The following is a 14,797-nucleotide window of genomic DNA, read 5'->3' as shown; positions in this document are numbered from 1 at the left end:
TTTGGTTACTACATGATTCCATGTGTTATTTCATAGTTTTGATGTCTTCACTATTATTCTACAATGTAGAAAATATAAAAATAAAGAAAAACCTTTGAAGAAGTAGGTGTGTCCAAACTGTTGACTGGCACTGTATATTAATGATTTATAAAAGTTATGGTCATATTTTCATTTAAACATATAATATTTTTCATGTTGTACTTTATAACTTTATATAAATTATACACAGAGTCTGAAGACACACTCTCTCATATGTTACAATTAATATCATTAAATGCAGTGGCTAATGACGGCTCTAGGTTTTTTTATGCAGTGGCTAATGACGGCTCAGGGTTTTTTTATGCAGTGGCTAATGACGGCTCTAGGTTTCCTTCACGCCAAGGCATTGCTCTGGTACAATGATGTGTTCATTTGATAGAGGCCAGGTGTCGGATTCCTAAAGCCTCTCAGAGTAAAACAGTGCTGACCTAGGATCCGGTTCTCCATGTCCATATAATATAATGTATTATGATCTCAAATGCTGATCACATCATTTCTCAGACAAGGTTTGCAAAATTCCGGTAGCTTTCCCAAAATGTCCAGCTTTCCCAGAAATCCTGGGTTTCCTGCTTATTCCTTTCTGATTCTAGGAATCTTCCAACCAGGATTTCTGGAAAAACTTTTGGAAAGTTACTGGGAATAGTCTACCCTAACTCCTACCCTGCCTCTCTTGTGTTAAATTGTCTACCCTAACTCAGACCCTGCCTCTCTCGTGTTAAATTGCCTACCCTAACTCAGACCCTGTATCTCGTGTTAAATTGTCTACCCTAACTCAGACCCTGCCTCTCTCGTGTTAAATTGTCTACCCTAACTCAGACCCTGCCTCTCTCGTGTTAAATTGTCTACCCTAACTCAGACCCTGCCTCTCTCGTGTTAAATTGTCTACCCTAACTCAGACCCTGTCTCTCGTGTTAAATTGTCTACCCTAACTCAGACCCTGTCTCTCGTGTTAAATTGTCTTTCCTAACTCAGACCCTGCCTCTCTCGTGTTAAATTGTCTACCCTAACTCAGACCCCGTCTCTCGTGTTAAATTGTCTACCCTAACTCAGACCCTGTCTCTCGTGTTAAATTGTCTACCCTAACTCAGACCCTGTCTCTCGTGTTAAATTGTCTACCCTAACTCAGACCCTGTCTCTCTCGTGTTAAATTGTCTATCCTAACTCAGACCCTGCCTAGAATTTTGGATACTGTACGCCTAGTCTTCAGGGTGGTAGTAGTCCTGATTTCCAGACTGATGGGGCTCCACGGTGGACTGTGGGAAGGGACTAGGGTGGTAGTAGTCCTGCTTTCCAGACTGATGGGGCTCCACAGTGGACTGTGGGAAGGGACTAGGGTGGTAGTAGTCCTGCTTTCCAGACTGATGGGGCTCTACAGTGGACTGTGGGAAGGGACTAGGGTGGTAGTAGTCCTGCTTTCCAGACTGATGGGGCTCTACAGTGGACTGTGGGAAGGGACTTAGGGTGGTAGTAGTCCTGCTTTCCAGACTGATGGGGCTCCACGGTGGACTGTGGGAAGGGACTAGGGTGGTAGTAGTCCTGCTTTCCAAACGGATGGGGCTCCACGGTGGACTGTGGGAAGGGACTAGGGTGGTAGAAGAGGAGGTTTGAAGGAGCAGGTTCCAGTGCAGTGACGAGGAGTCAGCATCTTACAGGAGAATTGGTGTAGCGCGTCGTGAGCTTCTGGGAAGAAAGGGAATAGACACTAAATAGATCCACTAGATGTGTGTGTGTGTGTGTGTGTGTGTGTGTGTGTGTGTGTGTGTGTGTGTGTGTGTGTGTGTGTGTGTGTGTGTGTGTGTGTGTGTGTGTGTGTGTGTGTGGTCCTCACAATGCACAATTACTTTCTGTTGATGTGTTTTCAAAACGCATTTAAGTTCATTCTCTTTTTCCTCAGTAAATGTAACTTGACAAACCTATTTGAATTCAAAAGTGGTTAAAGGCAGTTGTGGGTCAACTTGAATCAAGGCCATGCTCTAAAATGTAATACAACTTCATTAACAGACTGCATGTTTATGGACAGGAGCCTTCGGGAAGTATTCAGACCCCTTGACTCTTTACACATTTTGTTACGTTACAGCCTTATTCTAAAATAGATTCAATAGTTTGTTCCCCCTCATTAATCTACACACAATACCCCATAATGACAAAGTAAAAACTGTTTTTTTGAAATGTTTGCTAATTTATAAAATAAATAAAAAAAATAATAAAAAAAGAAGAAATATCACATTTCCATTAGTATTCAGACCCTTTACTCAGTACTTTATTGAAGCACCGTTGGCAGCGATTACAGCCTCGAGTCTTCTTGGGTATGATGCTACAAGCTTGGCACACCTGTATTTGGGGAGTTTCTCCCATTCTTCTCCGCAGATCTTCTCAAGCTCTGTCAGGTGGGGAGCGTCGCTGCACAGCTATTTTCAGGTCTCTCCAGAGATGTTAGATCGGGTTCAAGTCCGGGCTCTGGCTGGGCCACTCAAGGACATTCAGAGACTTGTCCCAAACCCACTCCTGCGTTGTCTTGGCTGTGTGCTTAGGGTCATTATCCTGTTGGAAGGTGAACCTTCACCCCAGTCTGAGAGTTCTGAGCACTCTGGAGCAGGTTTTCATCAATGATCTCTCTGTACTTTGCTCCGGTCATCTTTCCCTTGATCCTCACTAGTCTCCCAGTCCCTGCTGCTGAAAAACATCCCCACAGCATGATGCTGCCACCACTATGCTTCACCGTAGGGATGGTGCCAGATTTCCTCCAGACGTGATGCTTGGCATTCAGGCCAAAGAGTTGAATCTTGGTTTCATCAGACCAGAGAATCTTGTTTCTCATGGTCTGAGAGTCCTTTAGGTGCCATTTGGCAAACTCAAAGCAGGCTGTCATGTGCCTTTTACTGAGGAGTGGCTTCCGTCTGGCCACTCTATCATAAAAGGCCTGATTGGTGGAGTGCTGCAGAGATGGTTGTCCTTCTGGAAGGTTCTCCCAGCTCCACAGAGGAACTCTGGAGCTCTGTCAGAGTGACCATTTGGGATGTTGGTAACTTCCCTGACCAAGGCCCTTCTCCCCCGATTTCTCAGGTTGTCTGGGCAGCCAGCTCTAGGAAGAGTCTTGGTGGTTCCAAACTTCATCCATTTAAGAATGATGGAGGCCCGTGTGTTTTTGGGGACCTTCAATGCTGCAGACATTTTTTGGTTCGCTTCCCCAAATCTGTGCCTCGACACAATGCTGTCTATGAGCTCTACGGACCTCATGGCTTGGTGTTTTCTCTGACATGCACTGTCAACTGTGTGATCTTATATAGACAGGTGTGTGCCTTTCAAAATCGTGTCCAAACAATTGAATTTACCACAGGTGGACTCCAATCAAGTTGTAGAAACATCTCATGAATTATCAATGGAAACAGGATGCACATGAGCTCAATTTCGAATCTCATAGCAAAGAGTCTGAATACTTATGTAAATAAGGTACTTCCGTTTTTTAATTTTTTTTTATAAATGTCCAAGAAATAAAAACCTGTTTTCGTGTTGTCATTATGGGGTGTCGATTGACAAGGAACACATGTAATTGAATCTATTTCAGAATAAGGATGTAACATCACAAAATGTGGTAAGGTCAAGAGGTGTGAATGCATTGCATGTCTGAAGAATACAAACCCTTTAGCCACAGCAAGACTGTCTGTTCACAGGTTCACATTCCTATGTGTGTCCCTTGTGTATGAAAACTGAGGTAAAGATGTTTTTTTAGATATATTTTTTTATATTTTATATAAACTGCAGATTTCATTCAAAAGGACACACCTAGTTCGGAATGTTTACCTATGAACAGGCAGTTTTGCTGTGGCTAAAGGGTTAGATGTCTTCACATGTTGCGTTATCATTTTTGTTCAGTATATATATATATATATATATATATATATATATATATATATATATATATATATATATATATATATATATATATATATATATATATATATATATATATATATATATAGCACCAGTCAAAAATTTGGACACACCTACTCATTCAAGGGTTTTTCTTAATTTTTTACTATTTTCTAAATTGTAGAATAATAGTGAAGACATCAAAACTATGAAATAACACAAAAAAGGGTTGAACAAGTCTAAATATATTTTATAGCCACCCTTTGCCTTGATGACAGCTTTGCACACTCTTGGCATTCTCTCAACCAGCTTCACCTGGAATGCTTTTCCAACAGTCTTGAAGTAGTTCTCACATATGCTTTTCCTTCACTCTGCGGTCCAACTCATCCCAAACCATCTCAATTGGGTTGAGGTCAGGTAATTGTGGAGGTCAGGTCATCTGATGCAGCACTCCATCACTCTTATTGGTCAAATAGCCCTTAAACAGCCTGGAGGTGTGTTTGGTCATTGTCCTGTTGAAAAACAAATGATAGTCCCACTAAGCACAAACCAGATGGGATGGAGTATCGCTGCAGAATGCTGTGGTAGCCATGCTGGTTAAGTGTGCCTTGAATTCTAAATAAATCACTGACAGTGTCACCAGCAAAGCACCCCCAAACCATCACACCACCTCCTCCATGCTTCACGGTGGGAACCACACATGCGGAGATCATCCATTCAACTGCTCTGCATCTCACGAAGACACGGCGGTTGGAACCAAAAATCTCAAATTTGGACTCATCAGAACCAAGGACAGATTTCCACCGGTCTAATGTCCATTGCTCGTGTTTCTTGTCCCAAGCAAGTCCCTTCTTCTCATTGGTGTCCTTTAGTAGTGGTTTCTTTGCAGAAATTCGACCATGAAGGCCTGATTCAAGCAGTCTCCTCTGAAAAGTTGACGTTGAGATGTGTCTGTTACTTGAGCTGTGAGAAGCATTTATTTGGCCTGTAATCTGAACTTATCCTCTGCAGCAGAGTTAACTCTGTGTCTTCCTATCCTGTCCTCATGAGAGCCAGTCTCCTCGTAGCGCTTGATAGTCTTTAAAACTGCACTTGAAGAAACTTTTAAAGTTCTTGAAATGTTCCGGATTGACTGACCTGACTTTCTTAAAGTAATGATGGACTGTCATTTCTCTTTGCTTATTTTGAGCTCTTCTTGTCATAATATGGACTTGGTCTTTTACCACAGGGCTACCTTCTGTATAGGCACACCTGTTAATTTAAATGCATTCCAGGTGATTACCTCATGAGCTGGTTGAGAGAATACCAAGAGTGTGCAAAGCTGTCATCAAGGCAAAGGGTGGCTACTTTGAAGAATCTCAAATATAAAATATATTTTGATTTGTTTAACACTTTTTTGGTTATTTCATGATTCCGTATGTGCAATTTCATAGTTTTGATGTCTTCAATATTATTCTACAATGTAGAAAATAGTCCAAATAAAGAAAAACGCTTGAATGAGTAGGTGTGTCCAAACTTTTGACTGGTATTGTATATATACACACTGAACAAAAATAATAACACAACATGTAAAGCGTTGTTCTCGTGTTTCATGAGCTGAAACAAAAGATCCCAGAAATGTTCAATATGCACAAAAAGCTGATTTCTCTCAATTTTTTTTGCACAAATGTGTTCACATCTGTTAGTGAGCATTTTTCCTTTGCCAAGATTATCCAACCACCTGACAGGTATAGCACATTAAGAAGCTGATTAAACAGCATGATCATTACACAGGTGCACCTTGTGCCATGGACAATAAAACTTCTCTGTCTCAGAGCTCTACGGACAATTGCGTCGACCTCATGGCTTAGCATTTGCTGAGACATACACTGTCAACACTGTAGACTATGTGACCTTATATAGACAGGTTTTTGGCTTTCCAAATCATGTCCAATCAATTGAATTTACTACAATTAGACTCCAATCAAGTTGTAGAAACATCTCATGGATGATCAATGGAAACAGGATGCACCTGAGATCAATTATCATGTCTCATAGCAAAGGGTCTGAATACTTTCCGAATGCACTGCATATTTATTTATTAGCATATTCCTACAAGCTTCATATCAGTTACCTTTCAACTTGTGTTGAATAGCATAGCAAGCCTTTTTCTCTCGCTCCAGCTCACTGCATAATGTGTCTATATGTAAGGGACAGAAGAATATATTAAGAGCTAGGATTTACATCAGTGGCTTTCAAACTTTGGGGACAGTTCACCATGTTGTTTTAGCCCTGAACTAACTCACGTGATTCGCCTAGTCAAGGGTTTGATGATTAGTTGACAAGTGGAATCAGGTAGGGTAGCTGTGGAATAGACCAAATGTATTGAATTGCTGGGAGTGCACGAGGAGAGGTTGGGGAACCCCTGATTTACATCACTCTTTTAGTGATGTAAATTTACAGTTATGGCCACATACAGTGGGGCAAAAAAAGTATTTAGTCAGCCACCAATTGTGCAAATTCTCCCACTTATAAAGATGAGAGAGGCCTGTAATTTTCATCATAGGTACACTTCAACTATGACAGACAAAATGAGAAAAAATTATCCAGAAAATCACATTGTAGGATTTTTAATGAATTGATTTGCAAATTATGGTGGAAAATAAGTATTTGGTCACCCACAAATAAGCAAGATTTCTGGCTCTCACAGACCTGTAACTTCTTCTTTAAGAGGCTCCCTTGTCCTACACTCATTACCTGTATTAATGGCACCTGTTTGAACTTGTTATCAGTATAAAAAGACACCTGTCCACAACCTCAAACAGTCACACTCCAAACTCCACTATGGCCAAGACCAAAGAGCTGTCAAAAGACACCAGAAACAAAATTATAGACCTGCACCAGGCTGGGAAGACTGAATCTGCAATAGGTAAGCAACTTGGTTTGAAGAAATCAACTGTGGGAGTAATTATTAGGAAATGGAAGACATACAAGACCATTGATAATCTCCCTCGATCTGGGGCTCCACGCAAGATCTCACCCCGTGGGGAGAATGTCATATGGTCTGATGAAACCAAAATATAACTTTTTGGTAAAAACTCAACTCGTCGTGTTTGGAAGACAAAGAATGCTGAGTTGCATCCAAAGAACACCATACCTACTGTGAAGCATGGGGTGGAAACATCATGCTTTGGGGCTGTTTTTCTGCAAAGGGACCAAGACGACTGATCCGTGTAAAGGAAAGAATGAATGGGGCCATGTATCGTGAGATTTTGAGTGAAAACCTCCTTCCATCAGCAAGGGCATTGAAGATGAAACGTGGCTGGGTCTTTCAGCATGACAATGATCCCAAAACTCCACCCGGGCAAAAAAAGGAGTGGCTTCGTAAGAAGCATTTCAAGGTCCTGGAGTGGCCTAGCCAGTCTCCAGATCTCAACCCCATAGAAAATCTTTGGAGGGAGTTGAAAGTCCATGTGAAACAGTGTGTGACAACATTGTGTGAAAACCTTGTGAAGACTTACAGAAAACGTTTGACCTCTGTCATTGCCAACAAAGGGTATATAACAAAGTATTGAGATAAATAAGTATTTGGTCAATAACAAAAGTTTTCCACCATAATTTGCAAATAAATTCATAAAAATCCTACAATGTGATTTTCTGGATTTTTTTTTCTCATTTTGTCTGTCATAGTTGAAGTGCACCTATGATGAAAATGACAGGCCTCTCTCATCTTCTTAAGTGGGAGAACTTGCACAATTGGTGGCTGACTAAATACTTTTATGCCCCACCTCCATATGTTCTGAGTTTATCGAGATACAATTAGAGGATAGATTATTCATCAATTTATTTATTTAGCAAACAATTACATTTGATCAATCAACCAATTATATGTATTCATATAACCCTTTTTACATCAACACTTGTTGATGTTGTTTAATGGTCCCACTTTACTAACAAAGTTGTTTTATACCAGTATGGCTCCGTGTGAATGTTTGGTATGTTCTCACCTCTCACAATATGAAGCTGCTGAACCATCTCCTCCCTGTAGGACAGCTCCCTTTTCATCTGATGATTGAAATTATCTGGGGAGAAATTACAATAGCTTAGTCATCTTTAGTATAGCCAAAAAAGTAGCCTACTTGGCTATTCTTTTAATATGCCAGCCTATACACTCTGGCATCCTACTCGGGCAAAATGGAATCTAGCTTCCTAAATTACCCCCCCCCCCCCCCCCCCCCCCCCCCCCTTAGCACGACACAACGCCGAGTGCCTGGATACAGCCCTTAGACGTGATAAATAGCTAAATTACCATTGCAGCCATATGCGTTTGACAGCAACATCAATTATAATCGAACCATGCAATACAAAATTAGCATGTACTAATGCCGCGTTCACATGCTAGTCGTAAAAAAAAGGAAACTCAGAAATGTCCGACTTGCTAACTAGTTGAACACGGTACGTATATAACTACAACCAGATAGCAAGTCAAAATGTCAGAGTTTCCTAGATCCGACTAGCATGTGAACGCAGCATGTCAAATATAACGCAGTGCAAAACCTACTCGAACTGTTTTTGTTCAGCGTTCAAGATGCTGATCACGACAAGCATGACATTAAGAGAAACTCTCTCTAACCCGTTGGAATCAAAAAACTATAAACCTGTGACATTTGATCACAATAGCTATGTTTCCATTAACTTGCCCAGTGATTTATTTTTTTGTCGACATTTAGAAAGTTCGCATTGAAAATAGATGCGACATTTGCCTGCTAGGATGCATTTACAACCATTTAACTACATTGTGTCAATAAAAACGGGGCGGGCGCAATGACGTCACAAAAAGATACAACCTTTTCGCAAAAGCCATACAATGTCGAATAAAAATTTAGTGGTTGAAGTGTTTCCATTACCTAGTTAGGCAAATTGCGCATTAATAAATTGGCGACAGCCTGTTTGCCCTCCCACCTATCCAGCCCAATTTGCTGAAATGCAGTTTGCACATATATGCACGAATTGATTGTGAGACTGTGTTGACCTATCTGTTTCATGTCTCAGGTAGCCCGTGAAAGTCAGCATGGATAGAATGCAATAGTTGACTAATATTTGCCACATTCTAATAATGGTCATGTGTCTAACGTATCGCCACAGATCTAGAGCCCATTCACTCCGTATTCGGCAATCATCATTTATCCGAAAACACCGTTTCCGCCATCATTTGTATGATATAAAGTTAGTTCGACAAAAAGAGAAATAAACCGTCGAACGGATAAAAATGTTGTTGATTTTTATAAAATGTCTCCTATATCTGCCGTTTCCATTACACATGTCGCAATTAGATATTTTGTTTGCGACATTGCTTTTGTCCAGCCAGCCAGCAGCCAGCCAGCGTCGAATAAACCTGGATCAATGGAAACATGCCTGCTGAATTATACCTTTTAAATGTTGGAATTCTCGTTCCAATTTCTTCCTTAGCTCCACTTGCTCCATGAGTTGTTTCTGCAATTCGTCTGTAGAAAAGGAACGAAACAACGTGTTAAAAATAGAATATTAATACGGGTTTGAAAATTGCTTCGGGGTTTAGACTAAATGGTATAGAGTAAATGTTGTAGGTTAAATGGTATAGACTAATTTATGTTAAACGATTCATGTTAAGCGATTTGGTAAATGGCCTCGGGGGAAGCTGTTCTAATTCTTCTAACCTATTCTGTAGGGATCAATCCAATTATTAAAGAAAGTATATAATAAACAATAACATATTTAAACTAAATAGACCAACATGTATTATTAATAATAATATTAATATTAATTATAATTGTTATTTAATGGTCTTATATTTAGCCAGTGTTCTATGTTTGTCTGAGATTATGCTAACATTGTGTGTAGCTTCCTCGCCTGAATGCACACAGAGACAACATTTATAACAGTACAAAAAAAAGATACAAATAGGCAATAAAATATAGGCTTAAATACTTGTATATTTAAAGTTCTGACAGAAAATGTAAAATTATCGTATTATCAACTGACAAGTGTAGCGCTTAAACGTACCCTCGTTCAGTGCTTCTCTCGGGCCCTCCTCCCGACTTTGGCCCTTATACGACTTCGTTTCAACCTCCTTCACTGTCGAAGATGGCTCCTCTCTACTGGCACAGTCATCTGAATAAACAACAAATAAGTGTCATTCCTTTTCACAACATCTATTTTATTATTTTTAAAAAATATATTAACAGAACAACATCCAACCTTTCGATTTCACATTGTCTGTCTGGTAATTCGTTGCTGAACCAAAAGCATATGGACTGCTCCTGTCCGGTGAACACACCTAGATAAATCAGACAGGATAATTGGTCATTTGCATACAATAACGCTCTGTGACATTGGGAACACATTCTCCTATTGGACAGTGTATTTGAACGGCCTTTTATTCTCTGCAATTCACACAAACAAAACAAACATGCGCATACAAGTGAAAAAATAAGCCCAATATGTGTGTAAAAACAAGAGGATGATGAATTTTTAATGAATCAATGAATTGATCACAATTAAATAGTATATTCCTTAGTATGTAAATAGCCATCTAATAGAATGAGACGGACCATATCAATCACTCACTTCATCAAAAGACGTGGTCTTATTGCAGACCGGCAGCTGTATGCCCTGTCTATCTCTATTTGAAGACAGCACCACCTGTATAGGTAGGTTCATTCTCTGTGACTCGACCACAGCGGCCTGCTCTGACTCAGGTATGGATTCAAGACCGTTTGGTGAACCTGCACCGCGCGACAGGCTTAGAACAGGGACAGAGGGGCTCCTGCAGTCCTCAATGGAGTGCGGAAGTGACTCCTCATCCTCCTGTGACTTATTGGTCTCCACGTCCACATCTGTCTCGCCAACGCTCTCCACGCTGCCTGGCGATAAGGACCTGTAGCTCGAGCTCTCGCTTAGGAAATCAGGTGTCAGATACCCAGCTCGAGCCCTGTTGTACTTCACCCGGTTACCGTATAGTTTGGCTATACTCTCCGCGTCTTTGATGACGGGTCTGAATGCGGAGACATAGCTAATCTTCCGGGGTAGAACGGGCATTTTACCGTCCATTGACCTCGCCTCATCCCCGGACTTGTCATCCTCATTCCGGGTGGACTGAGTGCTGGAGCACCGCTCACTATCCCCCACACTGTCCTTTGGAGTGTTGCTATTTCTGTCACTCTGCTCGGATGCGTCCTGCTCACTCTGTCTGGCGCACAGGACCTCCGATGGCTGTTTGGGCTGGGCCTGGTGCTGTGGCTGGGCCTGGTGTTGTGGTTGGGGGTGGGGGAAGGACGGTATGGGCAGGCCGTCTGCAGTAGGCCAGAACATGGGGAAAGAGTGGTAGGCGCTGTCCTTGGTGCTCGGCCAGGAGAAGACGCCAGAGAGGTGGGCTTTATTCGGCTCCCCCATCACACCACTGTCATCCTTCTTCTGACACAACCCGAAGGCCGGAAACCCGTATGGGTGTGGGAAGAGAGGTGGAGGGATCTTCACGTTCTGCAGCATCCCGTAGCTTTTGCTGGGCACCGGGATAATGGGATAGCTGCGCGTGATGCTCGCTATACTCCCCATGCCTCCCCGGTTGTCCTCGCAGCGGAGGATTTTAGGGGGGATCTCCGGTGAGTCTCTCCGGGGCAGGTTGGAAGGTCCTTGGTGAGGTTTTAACGGAGAGGAACGTTCGGGCCCGTGGCGGTGCATGGGCAGCGTCCTCTTCCGGCTGCCCCCGTTGAACATGGCTTTGACGTCCTCCCACGCATGAGCTAAATCATCAGGCGAGCCCTTGTCGGTCAGTTTGAGGTGTCTCCTCCAGGAGTTAAAGTTAGCAGCGTCTGGCTGGGTATACTTGGATTCTGATGTTCGGTGAGAGTGGAATATGAACTTATTGGGAGAAAAATACATATTGCAGAAGGAGCACTTGATGCACTTGGCTCGGGAGCTGTTGTACCTGGCTGGTATAAAGTTACCACGGCTCCCCCACGTGCACTCGTGGGAAACATCAAACGCGAAATTCTCCGGTAGTTTTGGAGGGTTGTGGGCTCCGATAAACGATTTACAAAGCCTCTCTGCTTCGCGCTTTGTGATCATCCCACAGCGCCTCGAGGAGATGGGCATGGCGCCCGCACGCCTCAGAATCTCCAGCTGGACCGGGGTGCACTGCACGCAGGTGATGCCCAGAGCCACGCGCCGGTTGTGGATCTCGTTATAGCTGTAGTTCTTCAGCAGAGTGTTGGAGATCTGCGCCAGGCACAGTCTCTCCTGACCGTCCAGCACCAGACAGACTATGGGTATTCCATACAGGGCGGTCTCGCTGACCTGGTTGGGTTTCATGTTGGGGTTGAATGTTGGGAGGTCCTGTTTGGAGCTCGGTGGAGAGCAGCTGGAGTCCCGTGTCGCAGGTAACTGAGGAGGATTACACTCCATTACTGGAAGTCTGCAGAAGACAAAAAACAGTTATTATCATGATAATTCAAATGTTTGTTGATTATTTTCGTTTCCCCCCTTTTTTTAACCAATGAACGCTAGTTAATAAACAATCCTCTTTCCAGATTAAAAAACATCAACAGTATTGTTATAACAATAGCCTAAAACAACAGAAAATAATACAAATATTATTATTATTAATAATAATGATTTTAACATTAACACTATCCCTTATCATAATAATGACCAAATAGACCTAATTAGTTCATACTAATAATAAACAGGTTAGAAAAAATGCTTCTATACTTAAATGCAATAGGCAAAATAATAACAATTTCACGAGAAAGGTTTTGTAGTTCCTCCGGATGTAATTTTTTTGGGGGATATAACCGCCTGCACAAGTCATGCACAAGTAACCGCCTGCACAAGTCATTAACCGATGAGAGCTGAATTTAGCCGGGCCCAGAGATATATGAATATAGCTTAGCAGGGACAGCTAAGAGGCTAACACGGTACAGAGCAAAAGGAGAAAACACATTTAGCAATGCCAAGAAGCTTTAAACCAAGAGGATAGAACCTGTGAGCACATTTCTTTGTAATTACCAAGGTTCAGAAAAAAACAGTCACTGAAAAGAGATACAATTAAGATGTTTCAAGAAAATATTAGTTTATTTTTTCGATGAAGTGACATGTAAGATTCACTTTTAATTCTGCATGAAATATATAATGCAATTGATACTAATTTTACAAAAGGCCATCAATGAGCACGCAGATTAATATTCCTGATTGCGTCAATAGATTGATTGTTGTATGAAATTAAATGTATGGTTCTGAATGTACCCCAATGCATTAGGAAATAATGTGATTTTCAATGACACAACATGGTAAAACGGATAAAACACGTTAATCCTTCCTTACAGCGAAGCTTACCTTTTTGGACAGTGGAAAAACAAACACTCCTTTGTGCCAGGGACAACAAAACAGCTATACACTGTGGTAGTCTAATTACACGAAGAGCAACATTCACTCGGTATATTCCCGTTGTTTGAGCAATACATTGAATTCTACTGGAAGGTTTCTCCAATAATGATGTACCTGCCTCTGACTGCGCTCACTCGAGACAGACTCGCTCTGTGTGTGTGTGCGTGCGGTGTGTGTGCGTGTGTGTGTGTGCGGTGTGTAAAGACAGTGTCCACGAGGTAGATCGGAGCAGCCACCTCCACTACAAAGACATTTCCCGCGACGCCCGCGACGCAGATCAAGTGACAGCTGAAATAATGGCAAGGCACTCCCACTTAGTGCCAGCATCTTTACATTAACCGTTTGCCTTCGCGATCAAAACTACCGGTGCTGTTATCGGCCTGAGTACAATTACATTCGGCCCTGAAACCTTTTCCATAAAATGTTAGGAGAAAGAGACAATAAAGACATACAGGGTTTGAACAATGATAATAACTGACTTGATGGCTTCCAATATTATTTCAAGGTTAGTGGTACCTATGATTGATTGTCTCATATCCCCTCGCTTCACATATGAAATTCGTTATTAACAGGAGGCAACTGTGTAATATTTTTAAGCAACAGTCCATGGAAAGTGTATGTGTTAGCTAATGACTGTCCTATTTGGGTCCTTTAATTATTTAAAACTCTTTATGCTGCGATCAATCACAGACGTTTCTCTCCCGCAGTCTCGTGATGAGAAATTAAAAGGCAATATAAAAAAAATCATATAAAATGTGCATTTAAAATGTATTTATTATCATTATCAAAATAAATAAATCAACTAAACTGAAAAGTTCTTGAAATATTTGATATCAAAAAAAAATGAGTTTATAAATAAGACCTCTGCCATTTAATATATCCTATTCCAATTTGTAGATTTTCTCAAATAGGCCGATTCACATCCATAGACCTATAGACAGAGTCCATGTTTAGCTTATTCATATATTTTATGTATACATTATCAACGGTCTCTGACATGCTACAAGGTGTTCTAACCAGTATTTTATTTTATTTAACTAGACAAGTCAGTTAAGAACAAATTCTTATTTTCAATGAACGGTTAACTGCCTTGTTCAGGGGCAGAACGACAGACTTTTATCATGTCAGCTCGGGGATTCGATCTTGCAACTTTCCGGCCACTAGTCCAATGCTCTAACCACTAGGCTACGCTGAAACAGAATGTTTGACATGCTACAAGATGTTGTAACAAGCATAGTGTTTTCTGAAAGCGCTTTACCCAATCAGGGTGGTGATAATGACGACAACACAACCAGCCTCTAGCTGTTGCTGCAGCTATGCAATACATCATTCACCTAAATAAAACATGCATTGTTATTGAAATGACATGTGTACAGGGATTTGGCATGTGGTAAAGTGGACTGGCAGCGAAGACACATTGATATTGAATGTAGATTCACAAGATGGGGTACGGGGTACAGGCCACTGGGTACAGGCCATATGTTGA

General features: G+C 41.5%; 1 protein-coding gene across 2 annotated transcripts; it reads right to left on the bottom strand.

Moving 5' to 3' along the window:
- Positions 1–30: 30 nt before the first annotated feature.
- Positions 31–13,581, bottom strand: skor1b (SKI family transcriptional corepressor 1b). Of its 2 annotated transcripts, none has more exons than XM_021618547.2 (7): positions 13,261–13,581; positions 10,495–12,340; positions 10,126–10,204; positions 9,931–10,038; positions 9,318–9,392; positions 7,896–7,970; positions 31–1,719 (listed from the first exon to the last, which is right to left on the bottom strand). In XM_021618547.2, the coding sequence occupies exons 2-7, from the start codon at positions 12,328–12,330 to the stop codon at positions 1,622–1,624; spliced, it is 2,271 nt and encodes a 756-aa protein (XP_021474222.2). In that variant the 5' UTR covers positions 12,331–12,340; positions 13,261–13,581; the 3' UTR covers positions 31–1,621. The 2 variants fall into 2 exon arrangements, with proteins under 2 accessions (XP_021474222.2, XP_036817246.1); XM_036961351.1 differs by having other exon boundaries at positions 31–1,716.
- Positions 13,582–14,797: the final 1,216 nt, after the last annotated feature.

This window comes from Oncorhynchus mykiss, chromosome 2 (assembly GCF_013265735.2).
Source record: "Oncorhynchus mykiss isolate Arlee chromosome 2, USDA_OmykA_1.1, whole genome shotgun sequence".
Classification (NCBI taxonomy): domain Eukaryota; kingdom Metazoa; phylum Chordata; class Actinopteri; order Salmoniformes; family Salmonidae; genus Oncorhynchus; species Oncorhynchus mykiss.
This window is presented reverse-complemented; position numbering and strand designations above follow the sequence as displayed.